Source organism: Gracilinanus agilis, chromosome 1, assembly GCF_016433145.1.
Source record: "Gracilinanus agilis isolate LMUSP501 chromosome 1, AgileGrace, whole genome shotgun sequence".
Lineage (NCBI taxonomy): Eukaryota > Metazoa > Chordata > Mammalia > Didelphimorphia > Didelphidae > Gracilinanus > Gracilinanus agilis.
In genome coordinates, this window is record NC_058130.1 from 780,461,377 (window position 1) to 780,484,459 (window position 23,083).

General features: G+C 45.8%; 1 protein-coding gene across 1 annotated transcript in view; it reads right to left on the reverse strand.

Moving 5' to 3' along the window:
• Positions 1-23,083, reverse strand: part of CLTCL1 (clathrin heavy chain like 1) — a 91,334-nt gene that overhangs the window by 9,290 nt on the left and 58,961 nt on the right. Inside the window, exons 22-29 of the mRNA XM_044674518.1 lie at positions 21,904-22,061; positions 19,225-19,389; positions 17,847-17,954; positions 13,193-13,360; positions 12,943-13,092; positions 6,399-6,530; positions 5,833-5,943; positions 4,479-4,649 (exon numbers count right to left, since the gene is read on the reverse strand). Coding sequence (XP_044530453.1) covers positions 4,479-4,649; positions 5,833-5,943; positions 6,399-6,530; positions 12,943-13,092; positions 13,193-13,360; positions 17,847-17,954; positions 19,225-19,389; positions 21,904-22,061 — 1,163 coding nt within the window. The remainder of the gene's footprint in view (positions 1-4,478; positions 4,650-5,832; positions 5,944-6,398; positions 6,531-12,942; positions 13,093-13,192; positions 13,361-17,846; positions 17,955-19,224; positions 19,390-21,903; positions 22,062-23,083) is intronic.

A 23,083-nucleotide genomic window follows, 5' to 3' on the forward strand; every position in this document is an offset into this window, starting at 1 on the left:
AGGTAAAATAGAAATTGAAAGCCTCAATCATCTGAAAGAAATCTGAAAATAAAGACTCTCAGGATATTATAGCCAAAATCCAGAGCTTCTAAGGCAGAGAAAATACTCTAAGCAGCCAGAAACAAATAATTCAAATATAGAGCCACGGTCAGAATAACACAGGATGCAACAGCTTCCACATTAAAGGAGAAGAAGGTTTGGAATACGATATTCTGGAAGACCCGGGAGAGCAAGGATTACAACCAAGAATCACCCACCCAGTAAAACTGAGTGTGATTCTTCAGGGAAAAAAATAGGTTTTTAATGAATGGCAGACTTCCAGGCATTCCTGAAGACCAGAGAGAGCTCAATAGAAAATCTGACTTTTAAAACCAAGACTCAACAGAAATGCAAAAAGGCAAACAAGACAGAGTAATCACAAGGGACTCAATAAGGTTAATCTGTTTATAGTCTTACATGGGAAGACGATCCATGTAATTCCTAAGAACTTTCTCATCATCAGGGCAGTTGTTAGAAGTTTATATAGACATGGGTATGAGTCATTTATGTTGAAATGATCTCCAAATAATTAAAAGGTGAAAAAGAGGAAGGCACTGGAAGAATGGGGAAGAGAGAGGTAGAATGGGGGAAATTTTATAGTGGAGGGGGAAATAGGTGGGGTGTGTAGGACAATGCTTGGACCTCCCTCTCATCAGAATTAGTTCAAAGAGGGAAGGATATATATATATTCACTCAGTGAGATATATAAATCTATCTTACCCAATGGGGAAACAGGAAAGGAAGAAAATAAGAAAAAAGTGGAGGATAATAAAAAGGAAGGCAGATTAAGGGAGGCAGAAGTCAAAAGCAAAATAGGGGCAGCATAAAAAGAGAAAGAGAAGAAGCAGAAGAAAAAAGGTTGGAAGGAAACACACAGTAATCATAATTGCAAATTTGAGTGGTATGAATTCATTCATAAAATGGAAGCAGAGAGCAAAACAGCTTAGAAACTAGAATCCAATGATAAGTTGTTTACAAGAGACATACTTGGAACAGACACATAAAGGGTTAAAATAAAAAGCTGGGCTAGAATCTATTATGCTTTAGCTGAAGTGAAAAAGGCAGGGGTGGCAGTTAGGATCTCAGACAAGGAAAAGGTCAAAATAGACCCAATTAAAAGACACAATCAGGCAAACTATATTTTGCTAAAAGATACCATAAACAATGAATATAAAAAAATTACAAGCAAGTTTCTCTGATAAGGCTTATTTCTCAAATATACTGAGTATAGAGTTAATTTAAGTTTATGAAAATAAGAGCATTTCCCCAATTGATAAATGGTGAAAGGATATGAACTGGCAGTTTTCAAAAGAGGAAATTGAAGCTATCTCTAATCATGTAAAAAAATTTTTTTAAATTAAAATTTCATTTTAAATTTAATTTAAATTAAAACAAATCAGAGAAACCACTTTACTCCTACCAGAAATGACAAATGCTGGAGGGGATATAGAAATACTAATGAAATGATGGTGTAGTGAAATGGTCCATCCATTCTGGAGAACAATCTGTAATGAGGTGGGAAAAACTTGGCATACTCTTTGACCTGGCAATACCACTATTAGGTCTGTAATCCAGAGATCAAAGAAAAAGGAAAAGGAAAAAGAACTCTCTCTCTCTCTCTCTCTCTCTCTCTCTCTCTCTCTCTCTCTCTCTCTCTCTCTCTCTCTCTCTCTCTCTCTCTCATATATATATACAAAAATATTTATAGCAGCTCTTTGTGTGATGGCAAAGAGCTGGAGTTAGAGGGGATTCCCATCTACTGGAGAACAGCTGAACAAATTTTGGTATTTGATTGTGATAAAAGCACTACTGTGCCATGAGAAATGATGAGAGGGATGGTTTTAGAAAAAACATGGCAAGACCTACATAAACTGATGCAGAGTGAAGCAAGCAGAACCGGGAGAAATTGGATGTAGTGTGTGATATTTTAAGGCCAATCACCTGTGAAAGACATAGTTTTCTGATCAGTGCAATGATCCAAGACATTCCGAAGGGCAAATGAGGGAAAGATGCTCTCTGCCTCCAGGGAAAGAACAGCAAATTGAATGGTCATATTCTCACATTTTTTCCAGTGTGGCAAATATGGAAACATTTTGCATGATTTTACATGTATGACTGATAGCTTATTGTTTGTCTTCACTAGGATGGGGGAAGGTGGGAAAGGAGAGAGAAGTTGGAACTCAATTAAAGAAAAATGTTAAAGAGAAATAAATAACGAAAATTTACAGCTATTAAAATAGTTTAAAAAAACAAGTTCAGGGATCAAAGGTTAAGAACCTTTGCCGAGGCACTAAGCTTACTGTTCTAAGTCTCAATTTCCTCAAAATTTAGAGTGGAGAGAACAGCTGCGAGTGCATCCCCCTGGGGGTGATGGGAGCTGTAGGTCAATTAGGCTGTCACTAGTGGGGATGGATGGATCACATGAGGCTTCTGAGGATGAAGATGTGTGCATGTCTGTAGGCAAGGGGATATTGAAGGTTTGAGTAGGGATGAGCAAGGGGGAGACCGGCTGGAAGAGCCAGGAGGATGGCATGGGGTCCAGTAGGTTTACCATCAGGAGGAAAAGGGTCCCCTCACCCTGTGAGGGGCAGTGAAGGGGACAGTAGGAAAAGGCATCAGAGGATAGGAAATGTGGAGGAAAGGAGAAGAGAGAGCACTTCGGGAATGGCCTCAACTTTTTTGTCAGCAAAATAAGACCAAGTTGTCAGGGAAGAAGGTGAAGGCAGGGAGAGCTACAGGAGGCTTGAGGAGGGATGGACAGACCTAGAAGAGGCACCATGGAGAGTGGGCTGGTAAGTCAACCCAGGAAGGGCAAAAGGACTGCCCTGCTGCAGCGAGGGCCCAGCTATGATTCTGTGATGTGCATCTGTGAGGGACTCAGTCAGTGCATAAGTAAAAGCAAAGGCAGCAGCCGGTGGGAGTCATCAAAGCTGGGGCTCGGCACTCCTCCAACATCACTCTCGGGGACCTTGTTTTCAAGGCACGAAGCTGAAGGGCATTGAGCACTGAGGGTTCAAATGCTTCAGCTCAGGCCCCGACAGGAACGGCATCCTGCCCCCACAGATGCTAAGAGTCCTGCAGCCTCAAGTGGAGAGGCCTGCTGGGTAATGCTGATGATTGAGTCCAGCTCTGGAGAGGCGGGAGGCGCACCGCTGCCCTTCCGCGGTTCACCGACTGTTGTGTCAGGCAGGTTTTGTTCCAACATGAAGCTGACACACACCAAAAGATCTCGACCCAATAAGGTTCTGCGCCCCTGACTCAAGTGCTCCATGATGGGGCAGTGCCTGTGGCTCTCACAGCCCAGTGGGCCCAGGGAAGCTCTGCTTCCACTTGTATTCTAGCCTCTTCTCAAGGAGATGCTAAGGATGAAGCAATGTGTTCAGCTCCTCCAAGTGCTGAGCTCCCAGGCCCTGCCCACAGGGCGGGATTTGGTCCAAAGTTTGATGTTACAGGGATAGGACAGTCCAATAGCTTCAGGTCTGCCACACACAGTCCAGATGATCTAACACTACCCGCCTTTGGTACCAATTAGGGGGGCTCCATTTGCAACATTCAGTCCATCTAAAATCACCCCAGAATGAAGTACTCCCACCTAGCAGCTCCCTCAGGCAGGGGGGCACCTTCAGGGCCCGAACCCCAGCTGTATTCATCCAGGTACAAACTACAAACTGAGCAAGCCCGTCTCTTCCCCAGCCCAGTCCTCCCGGAACAGTAAAGGGAGTTATTCCAACACCATAAAGCCAATTCGGAGGTCAGCCAGACCTGCTCGGCACATGTGGGACACTTCATCAGTCACTGGCATGAGAGCAGCCACTCTAATCCACCTGGGGATCTAAGTCTAGGGAATGCCAGGAAACGGAGCTGGTCAGAGCGGGGGCTTCTGATAGATGAGTTGAAACCAACTGAGATAAACATGAGAAGATTCAGTAAAGTGAGGGCCGAGCCCCTTGCTCCATTTTTGTCTTGGGCGGCTGGGGAGGGCCGCGTCCAACATTTCCTAAGAAAACCGCCAGGAGCCCCACAGAGCCTGCTCTGATCTGCCCAAAAGCGGGGGCGGAGGGTTAGGATCATCTAGACTTAGGCAAAAGAAGTGACCCTAAAGACCATTAGAGAGGAGATAACATGGGATATTCTGCCCTGGTTTTATTTGGTTCTGGTTTTTTTTTTTTTAAATGCTCACCCTTCCATCTTAGAATCAATATTGTGTATTGGTTTCAAGGCAGAAGAGCACAAAGGGCTAGGCAATAGGGGTAAAGTGACTTACCCAGGGTCACATAGCTACGTGGTATGATGCCAGATTTGAACCTAGGACTTCTCATCTCTAGGCCTGGCTCTCAATCCACCCAGCCACCTAGTTGTCCCCTTTGTCTCACTTTTAAATCCAGACCAGGGACATGGGCGTCCTTTCCAGAAAGGAACCTGGGAAGTGGGGCGCTGACCTTATAGAGACGGTCCTTCTTACAGAGCTCCACACTCTGTCTCCAGCGGTTGTTTCCTTTGTACAAATAAGCCGCGATCCGCCTGAACTCCATCAATTGGTGCTTCTCCAGCCGCTGCGCCAGGCTGATGTTGTCAAAGTTATCGTAAGCATCGATAGATGCCCTCAAACCCTGGGGAAGACAGGCTTAGGGTTAGAGCACCTAACAGGGGATTCCTGTTTGCATTTCAGTAGGTGACCTCCAGGCCACTCAGTGCTGGCCACTGATAGAAGGAAGGAGCAGGGCCTGATCTCAGCAGCCTGGAGAAGCCACGCTGAGAAGTAACTGCAGAAATCAAGCAAGCCACACCGAGTGCCCACCACCTAGTGCCCATTTCTGTTTCTGGTGGCCCCAACTCTGAGGGAAACACCTTGGTCAGGACTTGGTTTGCCCTTGGAGGCCAAGAGCAGTTTGGGGCTGGAAGGCTCTGGCACATTCTGGCCCAAGGCCAGGGTTACCCCTGGTCACGGTACTGGAAGCCCAGCCCATCGCTGCACAGCCCCAGCCCTGCAGCCACCAGGACCTGGCACTACTGGCCAGAGATGAACCCCCACAAACTCACTATGACCTGAAGTGGTCACAAGCTTGCTGGCAATTACAACGGGAGACAAAGGCAGAAGGAGATGGCTTGGGGCAGGTTTTTCTGCCATCGTACCTGTAGCAATCCAGGTATACATTAATTGTGATATTATTTTAAGAAGTATTCAAAAAAACTTAACTCTTCTACTGCTAATGATTGATCTCTGTAATCTGGAGTCAAATTGAACATGGATCAGGCCAAATCCCCAGCCCTTCCCTAAGGCTACACCCCAGAGGAGAGGTCAGTTATCTCAGTCTCCTTACTTTTCCTTCAATGATCAATTAACATAGGTATCAAACAGCAGTAGATGCCTTAGGCCACATCTGCTCTGGATCCGGATCTTAGCTCTACCTATGGTTTCAGGTTTTGGCAGTTACATCTTATGATGATGACCTCCTAATGTTAATGTATCAGGCCCCGGGGCTCTCCCCTTCCCCCCATACTGTCCTAACCCCAATAAAGTGACAAGAAATCAGTTGGCAAGAGAGCTCTTGACCATCAGAGCTTACTTGCTGTCTGTCTACCTGGTGCCAAAACTTTCTGTGTCTGGGTGTCTTTATTCTCGCCTTGTGTTCTCTTTCCATTAATCCTTAACCCGTAACCCATTTTCACTCAGTCCTTGGTCCCCCTTTCTAAATGTCCAACCCACTAGGAATCTTCGTGAAGCTGCTGGACGGACGGCTTCAATACCAGGTACATTTATGGACTGATCCATGTCCCAAGTGAAGTTCTCACCTGGTAATCCTCTTCCTCAGTCAGCAGGTTGTTGAGAGCCTCATTTACTCCCTTATTATTATGATTTTGGACTGAGCGCAGATAGGGCTTCACCAGAGGAAGCTGATTCACCTGCCAAATTAGGGGAAAAATTCTGAAAAATCATATTTTTGAGCTTAAGACCCCTCTCTCCCCCCCACAGCCAACACTGTAGATGAGACTATAGATGTGGCACTTCCTCTGTATGAGGGTGGTTTATCTAACTTAACAGAAATCTCAGATATGTAGTCCTAGAGAGATGCAACTATTTTTCAGACATATCATTTTCACAATTAATATCAGACACTTAAATAATCCATGGGGAAAGGGAGGATCAGTGAGCTATCGGGAATGAAGCTTTAGGTACAAACACCCCCTCTTCACCAGGTGAGGAAGCCAAGGCTGAAGTAGGGTAGGAGTGCTAAGAGATTCATTTTTCAAGGGTGGGGGAGAAAGCTGGTCTTCTGCTTTGCAGCACCCCTGATCTGTACCCTACCTCTCTTGTGACTTCTCAGAATAATTTTGTAAACCGTTTCTGGTAAACTCACCTTTGAAAAAAACCGGACAGTGCGGGTGTGGTCCAGACGGGGCGAGAGCACCAACAGGAGGTCATTGATCAGGAGGGGTTTGTAATCCAAGTAAAAGCGGAGCGCTTTATAGTACAGCTCCACGTTGGCCACCTGGACAAGCCAACAAGGGAACCAGGTTAATTTGGGTCTTTTAGGACTTGGAGAGCACACTCAAGGGCACACTCAGACCTAACTGAAATGAGTGAAGAATCCCTAGAGCAGTGACAGTGAACTTTTAGAGACTGAAAGGCCAAATTGCACCCTCATGCTACATGTAAGCTGTCCCCTTACCCCAGACAGGGGAGGGAGGAAGCAATCCCATTGGGTTGCTGGACAGAGGGGGGTGGGTGATGACCCCAGGCATGGTGGCGAGAGGAAAGGGAGCAGCTCCTTCAGTATGTGTACCATAGGTTCACCAACAAGGCCCTAGAACTTTTATTTTAAAAATTTTTTTTGAATACACACAGAGAGAATATTTCCATGTACAAAGTATAACAGAAAAAGGTTGTAGATGAAACAGAGACTTGAAAACTTTTTTTTCAAATATATAATAAATTTAACAGGTTACATTTTCAAAGTCTGGGCTTCTTTCTGAATAATCTAACCAATTTATTAAACACTGACAAGGACAGCTAGGTGGCTCAGTAGATAGCTGGGACTGGAGATGGGAGGTCTTGGGTTCAAATGTGGCCTCAGCCATTTCCTTGCTGTGTGACCCTGTATAAGTCACTTAACTCCCACTGTCTAGCCCTTACTACTCTTCTGCCCCAGAACTAATGCATAGTATTGATTCTAGGATGGAAGAGAAGTTTTTTTTAAAAAGTTGACCATGTTAGGTGCTGAAGGGACAGCTCCTGCTCTCCACAAGTTCCTATTAGAAGGGGAAACAACAAGGGAACAACTCCATCCATAGGATATATATATACAGTGAGCATTGACAGGTGCTTAACTGGAGGGGTAGGTAATGCAGAAGAAATAACTTTAATGAGGCAGAGAACATTCCAGACCTGAGAGACATGGCAGCCAGTGAAAAGGCCTGGAGTTGGGAGCTGAGAGAAACCAATGTCACTGGAGAAAGAGAACCTTTGGGGGAATGCGGTGTAAGAAGGCCGGAAAGTGAGGAGGGGCCAGATGATCAAAGGCTTTGAAGGCCAAACAAACAAAAAAAAATATTTGCCGATGCTTGACTGGGTGCTAGCAGTGGAATGGGATGAGAAAAGCCTCTTGCAGAAAGCAAGATCTAAGGAGAGCCTTGAAGGAAGCCAGGGAAACTGTCCTCTCTCCTGGACCTTTTCAAGAAAAGTTCTTTTTTGATTCCTTCTTTCTCTATCCCCTTTCTCATCTTTCCTGTCAAAATCCTATCCCCACAAATAAAGAAGCCTCATAAAAAATTAAGTCTGTTCCAGGAAAGCATTGCCACCCACCCCCAGTCACCGTGAGCCTGGCTGTCCCCCTCTGATACTCCCTCATTACTCCCTACGGCCAAGTAATGCCCCATTGTACTCAGAGGCCATGAGTATTCAGTCATTCCTCAACTAACTGCATGGCACTCACTCCTTCCTCTTCAGGCCTATGCTTGGCTTTTTCCTTTTAATTTCTGCTTCAGGAGTCACTCTCTGAACCTTAAGTCCAGTGAGCACTTGGCATTCCTCCTCTCCATCCTTGCCACATCCCCAAGTCTGCACTGTGCGTGCACCCAAGCACGACCCTCCTTTATCATCTGGTGCAGGAAGGTTTTTCTATTGCCGGCTCCCCTCATCCCTTCCTCCCTTTGGTCTATTTTTCTGTTCCCCTCCCAGCCCTGTTCCAGAATTTCTTACCCTGGAGCTTCCCTCAGCCTCTGAGGCCTCCTCATCTTGGTTCATCCAACCACACCATGGCCTTCCCAGTCGAGAATATCCCTCTGTAAGGCCTGCCCCTTCCCCCATGGGAGTCTCCACTTGAAGGGGTGGGGGGTGGTCCAAGTCAATCTTCATAAGCCATGCCCCAGCATCAGGTCCCTTCATTCCACACCCTGCCTCCCAATCCCTTTGAATTCCTTTTGTAGGTTGTCTTCCTCAGAGTACAAGAGTACAAGGAATGGCCTTGGCTTGCCCACTGCTGGCACACTGCCTGCCAGATGCTTAATAAATGCTCATTTCTTTCCTTTCTTTTGTCACAGAATCCTACAATGTCTACCCCCTTCTTCCTCCTTTCTCCAATCAGTCCTCAAGTCCTGCCATTTCTAACTTCATATCATGTCTCAAATAACTTCTTTTCTCCTAACCCGACCACCCTCCTATCACCTCATGCCTCCATTATTGCAATAGGTGCTAGTGGGACGCCTGCATTCAGCCAATAAATTGATTTTCCTAAAATGGAGGTCTGATCCTGCTCCTTCTTAACTCAGGTAACCAGAATCAGATACAAAACCCTATCTGGTCTTCAAAGCCCTTCATCATCTGGCCCCCTCCTCGCTTTTTTTTTTTTTTCTTTGCTCCAGTGACACCAGCTTCCTGTTCTATGAAAAAGATCCTCCAACTCGGGGCATTTTCACCGGCCGCCATGTCGTCCCTCATCCCTGGAATGTTCTCTGCCTCTCTGAAGCCCTTCTGCAAGAAGTGCTCCTATGCCCTGCCTCACATCTGAGATAATCTCCAACAGATCCTATCTACAGTTTCTCAGTACGGTACATGTGTTCGCATGTTCTCTCCCCATAAGACTAGGAGCTCCTTGAGGGCAGGTACTACTCTGATCTCTGTATCTTCATGCTTGGCACAGAGTAAGGGCTTAATCAACGTGTGTTGACCTTCTAAACTTGTGCCTTCATTTCTTCCCATTCCTTTCCCTTCTCTGAATCTGAGAACAGACCCAGGTTTCGAGGCTTCTACTGGTCTTGTTTTCTTTCTCCATTTAGAGGTCAGTATATTTCATCACCTCCTGGTCCCATTCCAATTGCTCGAATAAGCATCCTTCTCTGGGTTTCTGTACACGTGTTTGTATTCAGAGCTTCTCCTCAGCTCTAGAATGGGTCAGTCCTATGTCCAATGAAAAGGTCTATTTTTCCCTGTAGGGAATGGCAAGGCACACTATTCTTGGCAGAAAGCCTTAATCTTTCTCTTTTCCTGGGGGACTTTCAAAGGCTAGCCTTGGCCTTATCTGGCCCCGACCAGGACTCCATGTGGGCACTTTTCTCGCAGCCCTTTTGAGCTCCTCTGTGTACACTATCTTCTCCCTTATGATAGAAAGCATCTTGTGGGCAGGGATCGGCTCCTGATGCTCACCATGGTGTGGGTACACAGTAAGCATTTAATAAAGGCTCTATTCTCATGTCTTCCTCCCTCTTCTACTCTAGCTTCTAGACATCCTGATCCTGGCTGGGGTTCTTTGCTACCTGAACTCTTTCTCTGGTATCTTGAGGCATTTTTTCTTTGGCCTGAGCCTTTCCCTTCTTGAGTTTTAGTCCAAAGTGGCCTGTGGGCACTTGGATTAGGGGCACAGAGCTGGGCAGTTTTCGCTGAGACAGTGGTTTTCAGGGAGTCCAATGAATTTAAGCTGTCTTTTATAGAAGACAGCATTTTATTTGTAAAAATCTTATGATTTTGCTTTAATATTTTTCATGTCTCAGGAGGTTTGGTTTCAGTTCTGGCTACTTTGATTTTTCAGGATTCGGTAACCTGGATGAAGTTTCCCATTTTCCATCCCAAATTATTTATTCTTTTATTCTTTCCTTCACAGTTTGCATTTCATTAAAAAAAGATTCTCTTCATTTCTTCCAGGTTCTTGTAGTCCTTTTTCCCCTTTGAGTTAGAGTAGTACTAAGTTGTTTTTATCTTCTAGATCAACTTTGGGGTATTTCTGCATCTATAATAAATCTTTACGCTGTGTAGTGTCTTCTGTTGACTCCTACCTTAAACCTAAGGTTCCTGAATTTGAGGACCAGGTTTCTCCCCTGCTCTGCTTTCAAGCAAGAGAGAGTTGGCTCTGCTTGGTCTTGACTTGGGGCTGCTGGGCTCTTGTGCTGACCTCTACCTCTTGAGGTCATAAATATGCTGGTAAGTCCAATGTACTTGATCTTCAGGGCCCTCTAAGGCTTCTCAGAGGAGCTGACTGGGGACCTTAGAGATCCTGGGCCTCAGGTACCTTCATCAGAGTGATGCCAAAAGGACTGCCACCAACATGCCATTTATTGTTAAAACCTGCTCTATGAGTTCTATAAGAGTTCTCTGCTCTCGCAGGCCACAGGGATCTCTGGCCAGTCTCTGGGCACACTAGGAGGCTCTCTTGGTTTTCTGGTGTTGACCTCCTGGCTGGACTTTGTGCAGCTCTGAGATGGACAAGGTTGTTCCCTGTCATTTCTCACTAGATTTCCCGATTGTCATTGAATCTGGGTTGCTTTTTGTTTCGGCTGCAATGGCTACAGGATGGCTGAACTGCCCCACCTTTGTATGGACAGCCACCCTGGCCAAGGAGAAGTCAATACAAGTCACGGAGATTGCCCATGCCAGGCATACAGCTATGTCGGGCTTGTTGAGTTGTGGTATATGCTGAACTGGCAAAAATTCTACACCTCAAGAACTGAGCCCAAATAGGTGATGGAGAGAACCAACAGACTGAAGCCAGAGCTCAGCCCTTAGCTGTCATCTCAACTACACGTTATCATCATAAAAGCAAGAAGGTCAAGGACAACTAGAGAGCTGGGCCATGCCTAGAGAAAGGAGGTGCTGGATTCAAATTTAGCTTCAGACATTGCCTGGTTGTGTAACCCTGGGCAAGATACTGGTACTTAACCCATTACCGCTTTTCTGCCTTGGACCTGATCCTTGATACCAATTTGAAGACAGAAGGTGAGGGTTTTAAAAAGAGAAAAACAAGGGGATCGATTTCAAAAGGAGATTTTTAAATTACAGAAATAGTGTAGAAAGCAAGGATGATGAGGAGAAAAGGAAGCCGCAATGAAATCCTAAAAAGAGCGCCCAAGATCTCACAGTCTCAGGATGGAGATCCAAAGTACTCTTTTCCACATTGCTCTGTTTGGGTTTTCATTGTGGGGGGCTTTGGTTTTATATGAGGATTCTCTCACCACAATGACCAATATGGAAGCAGGTTTTGCAGGGCCATACATATAACCAGAAGATGTAACCCAGATCAAACGGCTTGCCATCTCTGGGAGGGGGAGGAAAGTGAGGAAGATGGATAATTTGGATTTTATAATTTCAGAAAACATATGCAAAAATTGTTATTACACATAATTGGGAAAATAAAATATTAAAAAATTTTAAAAAAGCAAAGTGAACCAAAGCTGAAGAAATATCTCAAGACCTGGCTGGAATATTTGCATTTTATCACTTCTCCATCCCAAAGGACACCAACATTCTTGTGGAAGAGACGGAGCAGTGGGACCTTCCACTGGCAAGGCCCAAACTGAACTTGTCTATGGGCTGACTTAATAAAGTCCAGAGGAAATGCCTCCACCTCCAGACAGACTTGAAGGACTTATGCGTGGCTCATAAAAACAGACTTGTTTTCCCTCCTTTTCTTTCTTTTTTTTTTGGAGGGGGGGGAAGAGAGACATGAGGGGGGCATGGCTAACATGAAAGTCCATCAATATAATGTCTAATTTGTACCAGGTTTTGAATTTTGAATTTCTTGCCTTCTCAATAGAGAGGGGAGGGAGAAAATGTGGAAGGGCCCAAAGGTTAGATCCAGCCAACTGCTTGTTTTTGTAAAGCTTTATTTAGAAAGGAAAAACCAGGCTTCGCTTGAGGGCAGTTCCAGAACAGGCAGTGGGCCTATTCCAGTGGGCTGTGGTTAGCTGCCCCACGGTCTTCAGAAGATGAGAGATGGAGGGCGAGTTAATGAGAGGCTCTTCAAGGATCTAAAGGGCTGTCATGGGGGAAGGGGGACTGATTGGCTGTCCATTTTCCCCACCCCTGGACCCAAGCAGAATAAAAGTTGTTGGAGGAAGTTCAGTGGCTCAAGAGCCAGGCCTAGAGATGGGAGGTCCTGGGTTCCAATCTGGCCTCAGACACTTCCTAGCTGGGTGACCCTGGACAAGTCACTTAATCCCCATTGCCTAGCCCTTATCACTCTTCTCTCTTGGAATCAATACACAGTATTGATTCTAATGAAAGGTGAGGGTTTAAAAAAAAGATTAGAAGTCATGTGAGGTCAGAGACTCTTCATTTCGTCTCTGAATTCTCAGCAGCTAGCATGCTTGCACACTGGAATTTTAGGCTTATTTTTTTAACTGAACTGAAGGGAATTCTACTGGGCCTCAGAGAACAAAACTAATAGCAATGGGTGATAATTGCAGGACAGTAAGGAGAGCAGAGCATCTTTACACTGAAAGAAAGCTACTGAAAAAGTGGCTCAGGATGGTTGAGGGGGGCGACCCTCCCAGGGAGGTCCTCAAGCCAAACACTGAGAAATGAGCAGGTCTCAGGATTCCTTCTGACTTGAGCAATGGGGTCAAAGGCTGGAAACCACCTCTGACTCCCACAAGCAGCAATAGGAGGAGGCCAGAGGGGGCAAAGCACGTTACCTTGGTGATGATGTCCTTGAACTGCCCTTCTTTCCAGGCCTCTGTGGGATGGGCCATCATGGTCATGATGGCGTTATCATACTCCTCGTACTTGTCGTAGAGAAAGACGAGCTCAGCCCAGAGGTGAGCCTGTTCGGCAGCTCTCAGGACCTGTGGGGGGAGGACACCCAGAGTGAGGACAGGAAGGCAGCCCCAGAGGCCCGCAGGCGGCAGCTCCCCACCCCCTCACTCCGCTACAGGCCAGCTTCACCTTGGGAATATTGACTCTGGACCAGAAGAGCTCAAGGTGCTCCCGCATCTTCTGGGGCTTGAATTTGGAATACAGGATAGCGAGCTCAGTGAACATCCCCATATGAGCCCGCTCTAGGCCCAGGGCAGCCTCCAGCAGGGCAATAAGTTCTTCAAAGTAGCCCCGATCCTAGATGGAAGAACAGGGACACATTCAGAACAGGGTTACCGGACTTCAATCTAGGAAGAAAACGTCACTTCCCATGTAACAGCGCCCTGAGCATAGGAAGAACAAGCTGACGAGGCCACAGGAGCCATGGAGAAGAACCAGCCCTGGCCCTGGGCCCCAGCACCAGTCCTTTCCGAGCTGACCCTGAGGTGCCTGGCACTTGGTGCCTCCCAGTCCTGTGGGTGGACTCTCCCCACACACTCACTGCACAGGATTCTCCTGCTGAGAATTCACTTCCAGATTATTCTTTGACATCTTTATCAAGTAAAACCCAAACACTAACTGTGGTGATTCCTAACTTGGGGCCTACCAGACCTGACACTGGCCAGAGAAACGTTCCCTAAATGGACAGGCCCTGGAGGAAGGCGACCAAGAAAAATGAGGGCTGCTGGGGAGAGGCATGACCCGAAGCCTGGGTCTCTCAACAAAGGAAAGGAAATCGCCCGGCCCCCACGGCCCCTTGGAGCACAGAATACAGAAGAGAGACGGGCCTAGCGGTCGAAGAGAGCCATCACTATACAGGCCACCCCAAGTGATTGACATTTGCTGAGCTGAGACTGCCTGGAGAAGCACAGGGCTGGGCCTAGGTTAGGCCTCACCGGGGAGGTGGGCAAAGTCCAGTTCTCACTGAAATGCACAGGGGGGGCCTGAATCGGCTCCAGGCACACCCCCACGTGTGTGATCACCTGTGTGGCTGGTGACAACTTAAATTGCTTTTTAGAAATGTGGAACCACTTAGAGACAACTTGATTTTGAAGGAATAGATGAAAATAATTGATGCTAACCATATCCCTGAAGCCAGTGATTCCTTCTACGAAAACCGCAGTCATTCATACAAAGGTCCTCCCAGCAGCACTAATCCCAAGTGAAAAAACAGAAAGCGCCATTCCTCTATTCTGGTCATAGACAGAGACATCAGGATGCGAAGGGACTGTCAGGACAAATGGCAACTGCTGACACATGCAAGTACACAAAATCCTGCTCCGTGAAGAGAGGGCTGGAACAGACAGGCTCACCGAGACGCCGAGCCCCAGCTCCTCTGAGAGCCTGAGGAGGGCCACAGACCTCGGGCAGTCCTGCTTCTGTCCAGACACACAGGTCTCAGACAGCCCTGCACCCACACCCAGAGAGTCGCTGCCTGGGCACAGGAGGGAAGGCAGCAACCACTGCTCATGCTTCCCCGTGGGCAGGCAGCCCTTTTTATGCCACGGCCCCTTGGGGTGTCCAGGGAAGCTGGCAATGTTTGCTGCCCGTGTCCATAATGGAAAGAAATGCTCTGTTGTAGGTTCAAGTGGGGGGAATTTAAGGGGTCATTCTTTTTCTTATCCAAGTTCACAGATATCCTAACATCTATCCCCAGGCCTATAGTAAGAACCCCTGACCTAAGAAAAGATAAGGTTTTCTTTGGAAATTGAAAAAAATTCTGCTCTTCAATGTGGAGGTTGGTTTGTTTTTTTTTTAAAACAAATTAACTTTATTGAATGTGTTTTGATTTAATTTTCCTGTTTACCTTTTTATACGTTCAGATTTTCCCTTCAAATCTTGTCTTTGCATCAGAAATAGCTGAAATATCTCTATTTCTTTGGCTACCCGTTTTTTTTCCCCTGAAGAATTAGGATCAGTTTTGCTGGGCGAATGATTCTTGGTTGTTGAAATCCTACCTCCTTTGCCCTCTGGAATATCTTTCAGGCCTTTAGTTCCTTAATGTAGACACTACTAAATCTTGTGTTCTGACTGTGGCTCCATGATATTTGAATTGTTTCATTTTAGCTACTAGCACTTTTTTCTCCTTGATCTGGTAGTTCTGGAATTTGGCTATAATATAATAAGTTATACTTCGAGGATCTTTTTCAGGTGATCAGTGAATTTTTTCAATTTCTATTTTACCTTCTGGCTCTAGACTATCAGGGAAATCTTCCCTGATAATTTCTTGAAAGATGATATCTAAGCTCTTTTTTTAAATCATGGTTTAGGGGCAGTATAAAAATTCTTAGACCCTCTCTCCTGGATTTATTTTCCAGATCAGCTGTTTTTTCCAATAAGATATTTCATATTCTATTTTTTCATTCTTTTGACTTTGATTATTTCTTATGTCTCATGGAGTCATTAGCTTCCGTTTGTTCAATTCTAATTTTTAAGGCATCATTACTTGAGTAAGCCTTTGTACCTCCTTTTCCATTTGGCCAATTCTACTTTGTAAAGACTTCTCTTCCTCAGGGAATTTTTATACCTCTTTTTCCATTTGGAGAATTCTGCCTTTTAAGAAGGTCTTCTCTTCAGTGCATTTTTATATATCTTTTTCTATTTGGCCAATTCTGCTTTTTAAGGGGTTCTCTTTATTGGATTTTGTGCATTTTTTACCAATTGTCCTATTATATTTTTCGGGGTATTAATTTCTTCAGTATTTTTTAGTGCCTCCTTAACTAAGCTGTTGACTCTTTTTTCATGATTATACTCTCTCATTTTCATTTCTTTTCCCAATTTTCTTCTATATTTATTATTTAATTTTTAAAATCTTTTTTAGCCCCTCCCTAAATTCTTTTTGAGCTTACAAGCAATTTTCTTTCTTTTTTTTCAAAGTTCATTTAATTAATTAATTAATTGAGAATTTTTTTGCCATGGTTACATGATTCATGTTCTTTTCCTCCCCTCCTCCCTCCCCCTTCCTGGAGCTGATGAGCAATTCCACTGGGTTTTACATATGCCATTGATCAAGACCTATTTCTATATTATTAATATTTGCATTAGAGTAATCATTTAGAGCAGGGGTCGGCAACCTTTTTGGCCATGAGAGCCATACACGCCACATTTTTTAAAATGTAATTTTGTGAGAGCCGTACAGTGCTCACAGTGCGCTCCTGTAACAGTGCCTGAAAAAAAATAGACTTTATGGCTCCTGCAGAAAGAGCCAGATATGGCCCTCGAAAGAGCCAGATATGGCTCGAGAGCTATACGTTGCTGACCCCTGGCTTAGAGTCTACATCCCCAGTCATATCCCCATCGACCCATCTGATCAAGCAGTTCTTTTTCTTCTGTGTTTCTGTTCTCACAGTTCTTTCTCTGGATGTGGAGAGCTTCTTTCTCATAAGTCCCTGAGAATTCTCCTGAATCATTGCATTGCTGCTGGTAGAGAAGAACATTACGTTCGATTGTGCCATAATGTATCCGTCTCTGTGTATAAGGTTCTCCTGGTTCTGCTCTTTTCACTCTGAATCAATTCCTGGACGTTGTTCCAGTTCACATGGAATTCTGGAGGTTGGTTTTTTGCTTTCAAGCAAACCTGATGAGCCCTATATGTACTATGAGAAATTGAATGAAAATTTCCATTTGTAGAAGAGGAGCCAAGGCCATTCTGGAGCTGGGCTCCGCCAGTCCATTTTCTACATGGGAATGGGGCCCAAAGGAAAAGGAACTTAAGAGAAGGGGCCAACAAGGGATGGAGATAAGGTCAGAATCAAAGTTGGGACAGAACTTAGAATTTTTTATTTTTTTTCTTTTCTTTTTTCTTTTGAATATTTTCCCATAGTTACATGTTTCATGTTCTTTCCCTTTCCCCAAAGTATTTAAAATTCTTTCCAAACATTGCTTTGGGGAGGTCTCTGAATATTTTCTCCCTCACTAGCCCTCCCTCCAGTACTCAACCACACAGCAAACTCAAGTGAAGCCAACAAAGGCCTTTCTTCAAACTGCGGCCCCCAGAGTGTTATTAGTCTTAACTGTTAAGAGACATCCCCACGTCTATTTTTAAAATTTATATTGAGATTTTTGGTTTTAATCTTACCTTCATTCTGAATATTCCCTTTCCTCTACCCAGCAAACCATTCCTTGTAGCAAATCAAAGAAAGAGAATCCACTCTGGACTGCAATTAGGTTCAGCTAGCTCCTCAATCTTTTGCACCCTCCCTGTCATTTCTATTTATCAAGAGTCTAAAAATATGGCCCAGATAGGAAGGGACAGGCACAGGCCCTTCCCGCCTCTTCGTCTTCATGGATGCTGCTGCTCTCACCACCCCCTCATTCGTCAGTGGGCACCAAGCCCTGTAACTTGGCCCTATGACTGACTGCTGCCACCACCCCTGCCTGTCTACCCAGAATCTTACTGGAGTGCAATCAGGACAAGGAATGTGAAAACAAGGAGCTTTTTGTATTTTCCCAAAATTAAACAATAGGTTCAACTTAGTTTTAGAACACAAACTAATTGTTCTTCTATTTGAATGACCTTTTCCACAAATGCCATAAATCACAAAGGAGTTGGTCACCACAACCACTACAACACATGGACAACACCGGGGCCCACCACTGTGCTTCACGCATTAAGAGTGACCTGCAAATAAACACTAGCCAGCTGGGTGTCGGGAGCCCCAAATCTAGGACTGAGGCGCATAGGAGAGGAAATACCCACCCGTTAGTCAGGTTCTCCCCCGAGCCATGGCCAAGATAGACTCACCTGGTAATAGCTGATTAGCTCCTCAAGTTCATCAGCATGGATTACAATATGGAGGCCACATAACTGAGCCAGCCGGAACTCTTGTCCATCAACACAGGCAAAACACACCTACAAGGAAAGGAGGGAGGGAGGGAAGGAGGGAGGAATGGCTGATTAAAGGCACCATGACTGCTATGGGTCTTGGCTTAAAGAAACTCATAACTTGACTCTTCATACAATCTCCCCCAAACCCTGTTATACACCCAGAGCACATGGGTCCAGCCCCATGGCAGAGATGTTATAAGAGCTGCTCTATGAAAAAAGGTGATGGTTTAGGTCAGTGATGGGAAAACTACGGCCTGCGGGCCAGATGTGGCCCCCTGAAATGTTCTATCTGGCTGCACGTTATTCCTAACCTGACGAATACAATGAGTAGGATACAATACAATGAAACTTCCAAAGAGTTGCCTTAGAAACAGACTGACAGAGCAGAATTTCCTTTCCTTTGGCCCCCCTTTAAAAAGTTTGCCCATCACTGGTTTCAAAGCTCAATAAATTCCATTGAGCCTTCAAATTGTTTTTGAAGAGGGATTCTATAAAGGAACCCAAGGCTAGGAAATTACTCATGAAATCACAGGCCTGGGAGGAATAAAAAAGAATGCTAGGAGCTAGAGCAAGTAAGAATTGCCAGGATGGGCTACCAGGACATGAATGTCACTTGGCTTTCCCCAAACTTCCTTCCAAGGATAGACCTTGGCTGGTCATCTGCTACCCTGGAAAGATACTATTTCTCCAACACCTTAACAAGGTAGAGAGGGAGGAGCATGGTGCAGGGCCAAATCCCCTCTGGATTTGGAGGCCATGACACTGGAGTGTGAGCCCAATTCCAGACTGACCACCAACAGGTCATTTCACCAGGGCCGCTGCCTCACCTGTGCTTACTAACCCTAGAAATGGACAAAATCGTCTCAGAAAAGGGCTACTGTGTCCAGATCACTAGGGCAGGAGCCAGGCCAACAGTGGGTCTGTAAGACATCAGAGTCCCACTGGTTCAGATGCCATCCCCAGAGAACTGCTCTTCTACAGTGTCCAACGGCTCTCACTGGTCCTCAACAGTCCAGGGGTCTATATGCTCACCAACAAACCCTGGCGAAATGGATCTTTTTGCCCTACAGACAAATCCTGGGAGGCAGGTCAGCTATATGGACGAAGATGAACTGTCATCAGCCACCATGACCTCTTTGGAAGGAACAGCCTGCTGAACCAAGTAGTGATGCTGAGGTTCAAGGGCTTGACATGAGTTTTTGAAAATTAGCTGAGAATGTAAAAATGGTGGATGGAACCCAAGTGGCCAGTGGGCAGGGGTGGGAGACCATTTATGTCTACTATTAATCATTACCTCCTTCCAGGTCCTGGTGCTGTTGGCCTTGCGGCTGCTGTCCACTGCAGCCTGATATTCCCCAAGATGCACTAAAGTAGACGCCAGGCGGGCAAAATTGGACACATTATTGTAGAGCAATTTGGCCGCTTCATACATGGCCTCCTCATAGCAGCGATCACCCACCTAGAGAGATATTCTGGTTAATTTGGCAGAGGAAGGAGCACTGGTCCCAGGGATAAGAACAGACCTTGCCCAGCAGGCACACACCAGACCACGAGGTAATTTAGTCTCTGGCATGCATGCACATACATACATACACGCAAACACACATACACACTGAACATTGAAGGGGCAGAGGCCTCTGCAAGGGCATCCTAAACCCCACAATTACCAACAACTCTAGCTGTAACTGCTCCTTTGAACCCCCCAGTCCCCTCAGGAAGCCTGGGCACAAAGGTCCTCTTGGTTCTTGCCTTTGCAAACAGGCCAGCATTTGGAGTCGAATTTAATACAAAGCTCTTGTGTGTGGGGGCTGGCTATGAGATGGGAGGAGACGAGGCCCAGTCACAAAGCCACCACTCTGTGAAGCCCCTCTGGCCACACATGCAATCTGAGCCGGAAACAGAGACCTTTGAATCCAAGAATTGAAAATACACCAGTGAAAAGCAATCTGACTTTGGCCATACAAAGAAAGTGTCCCACTTAAACAATAGCATAGGAAGGTTTTCTGACATCTTTCCTCCCACCCCCACCCCAAATAAAAGGCCAATTTTGTCAATCAAATAACAGAGAAAACTCTTTGGGGTGGCCTTATGCTTGAGCTATGCCCAAAGAAAAGAGCAGGCTGGGAGTCACACTCCGACATGGCGGCAGGAAAGCAGAGGTGGTCCAGCCTGATTCCATCCAATGCAGAGGGGGGCATTTCATCAAACAGTGACAGAATGCCCAGCACAGACCCAGCACCCAGGATAGGCCAAGACAAAGAGGGCTGGGCCTGGAGCCAGGTGATAGGACTACCCTGACACTCTACTGAGTTGTGAGTCACAGCTGGAAGAGGTCTAAAGATCTGCTGTAACCTGCTCCCTCTACAGAAAAGGAAGCTGAGGCCCAGAGTCTAGAAAAGTTCTGAATATACCTTGGGACTTCTGATCCTCAGTGCTAGCATCTTTCCATGCTTACACAACATCTACTAAGTGCCAGGCATGTGAGAGGGGCACAAAAGACACCAGGGCAGGAGCCTGAGGACAGTGCAGACAGGCTTGGAGAAGGGGGCCTACACAAGGACCCCAATAAAGGAAAGAAAGCCCCCAAGAAGAAAAGAACCTTGGTTAGGGCAATGACCAATCTGGACAGCCCCAAGTGCCTCCCCTTGGCAGAGGAGGGCATTGCAGGTGTGACATGAAGTGACCAGTGAGCATGCTTGTCTGTGGTGCCCAACTATACTTTCTTACAAAACAGGATTCTCTTTGGGGGGGAAGGGGAGAATTTCATTGGGGAAGTAAGTAACAAAGTTTAACAAAACATCAACCCAAATCCTCTGCCCCATTGTAATTCAATTCGTTCTCATTTTATCCTCAGTTCCCATCACATTGGACACCAGACCTTCTCCTTTAGTCCTCTGCCCTCCAGGCCAAGAAAGACCTCTCCCAAGGTTCCTTGCTCTCCCCTATCTTCTTCTCCTCAAAGCAGAGGTCAGGGCCACAGAGCACTCTAATTTAAGAGGGCCAAGAATAAAGAAAGGATGACTTCATGTGGCCCCAGGGAGCTTCTGGTCACTTCTATAGCTACCCAGCTACAGAAATACAAGGGTTTCTGCAGGGTGGGGTGAGGGACTGACTGAAGGTGAAAGCAGAGCCCATCTTCCTGGCCTCTTCTGCAGGTGGGGAATATGGTACCCTTCCTGAAATCTATTTCATGAGTTTCCGATCAAAGACAGAAGTGTGGGGTTCTCTACAGATGCTGTTAGGGGATCAGGTCTCCCTACTTACAAAACAATTTTCCTTAAAAAACAAAAAAGCCACCAATGATTCATTGTTGGCTTCTTACCGAAAGGTTAATAAGTAAGGAAAGCCAAATGAAAGTTGACAAAAGGCAAAATGGCCCCATTGTCAATGGATGAAGGCACAGGACCTTGAGGCTGGCCTGTTCTGTTTCCTGAGGTTACTGTCTGAATTCTGATGAGGGCTTCCAATCATTCTGAACCTTCCAATTTGCCCACAATTCTCTAGCTAGACTAAAGAACCAGCCCTTCAGGCCATGTTTTCTGTAGTACAATGACCCAACCTTGGTGCCTACAGCAAGGCTCAGGTGCTGGCTTATTCTGAATCCACTTGCAATCAAAGGAGACAGGCTGCTCTGGGTGAGGAATGCCCAACCTTCCTGGTGAATCCCTCACATTTGGATAGTGACACAAACATGCTGGCCACCCTGAGGATGATCCTGCCAAACCTCCTAAAGGCCTTCTAAAACTCGGAGGACTTTGGACACAAACACTCTGGGAAACAGCAATTATTCATGAGTGCAGGATGGCCGTATTCTCCAGTGCCCCAGACCGTCTAGGACATGATGAACTTAAAAGCCCTATTCTTTCCTATTCTTTTGGGGTAGCAATGGGGGGAGCTTAGAAATAACAGCAGACTGAAAGCCCAAAAGCCAACAGCAGCAATTCTAGACTCTGACGTAGTTACCCAGACCTACCTGCTGGATGTGGGCATTGTTGGGCCCATTGATAAACTCTTCTAGCTCAGAGAGGCGGTTTGTTTTAGCCAAAGCAAAAATGAGTTCAGTCTCTACATAGGATTCTCGGGCCTTTTTCCTGGCCATATGTAAAAATTTAACTAGATCTTCCCAATTACCTAAAGAAAGAAACAAATAATGTAACTCACAGCAGGAAGTTGTTGGCCCTTGGTTCGCCATTCATGACACTGCAGCCCTGGCAATCTGGGCAAGGCAGAGTTGAGACAGCAGGCCTGGTATGATGTAGGAAGACCAGGCATCTTATCTGGAAACCTGACTAGCAAAAAAGAGAACTGAAGCTGGTTCTCTCACTGCTCCTTACAGCCAATGAATAGGAAAGGACTGGAGTAGGAAGGCTTACACTGGCTCGTACCATTAGTCTGGCTGTTAGGCTAGATTAAGTCTCTATACCAAACAGGAGAACCCAAGAGTAGCCAGGGGCAGAAAAGATTAATGATCAAATGCCAAAACAACCAACTGCCTAAGAAACCAAGACCCTTAAGTGTTGAGTTTTGGGGCTGGTTAGGACTCTGAATCTGTGCAGGAAACTCCTGAAGAATCTTCCTCAACTGATCCCGCCTGAGAAAGCTGCCCAGGGCCCCGAGACTGGCAACTCACCCAAGATCATGAGGGTACTCTTTGCCAGCAGTAGGACTAGAACCCAGGCCTTCCTGACTAGGAGGCCAACCTTCTAACCATTCACCTAGATTGCCTTGTCTAAAGAAAGAGTAATGCCAATAAGAAATTCAGAAAGAGTGATACAGGACTTTGTTTCTTCAACTCAGGCTGTGTGCTGGGCTCTCAGAGGCTCTGCTAAGAGTGTGCCAGTTTTGCCAAGTAACAAAAAGCTAAAAGAACTTAGAGAAGGCCTGGTAAGAGGAGTGTCATTAGCAAAGGAGTTGGCCAACCACTGGAACCCTGAAGAGATAAATAGGTTCCAGACTTTGGCAGGGAAGAAATAATCACACCGAAGACGTGCAGATACTCCTGCCTTGTCTCAGAAGGTTGTTTCTTAGTTTTAGGCTCTGGCCGTCCTCCTTTACATCTAAATCCACCCTCATCTTTTTCTTTTTTTTTTTTTAAACTCTTACCTTCCTTCTTAGAATCAATACTGTGTATTGGCTCCAAGGCAGAAGAGTGG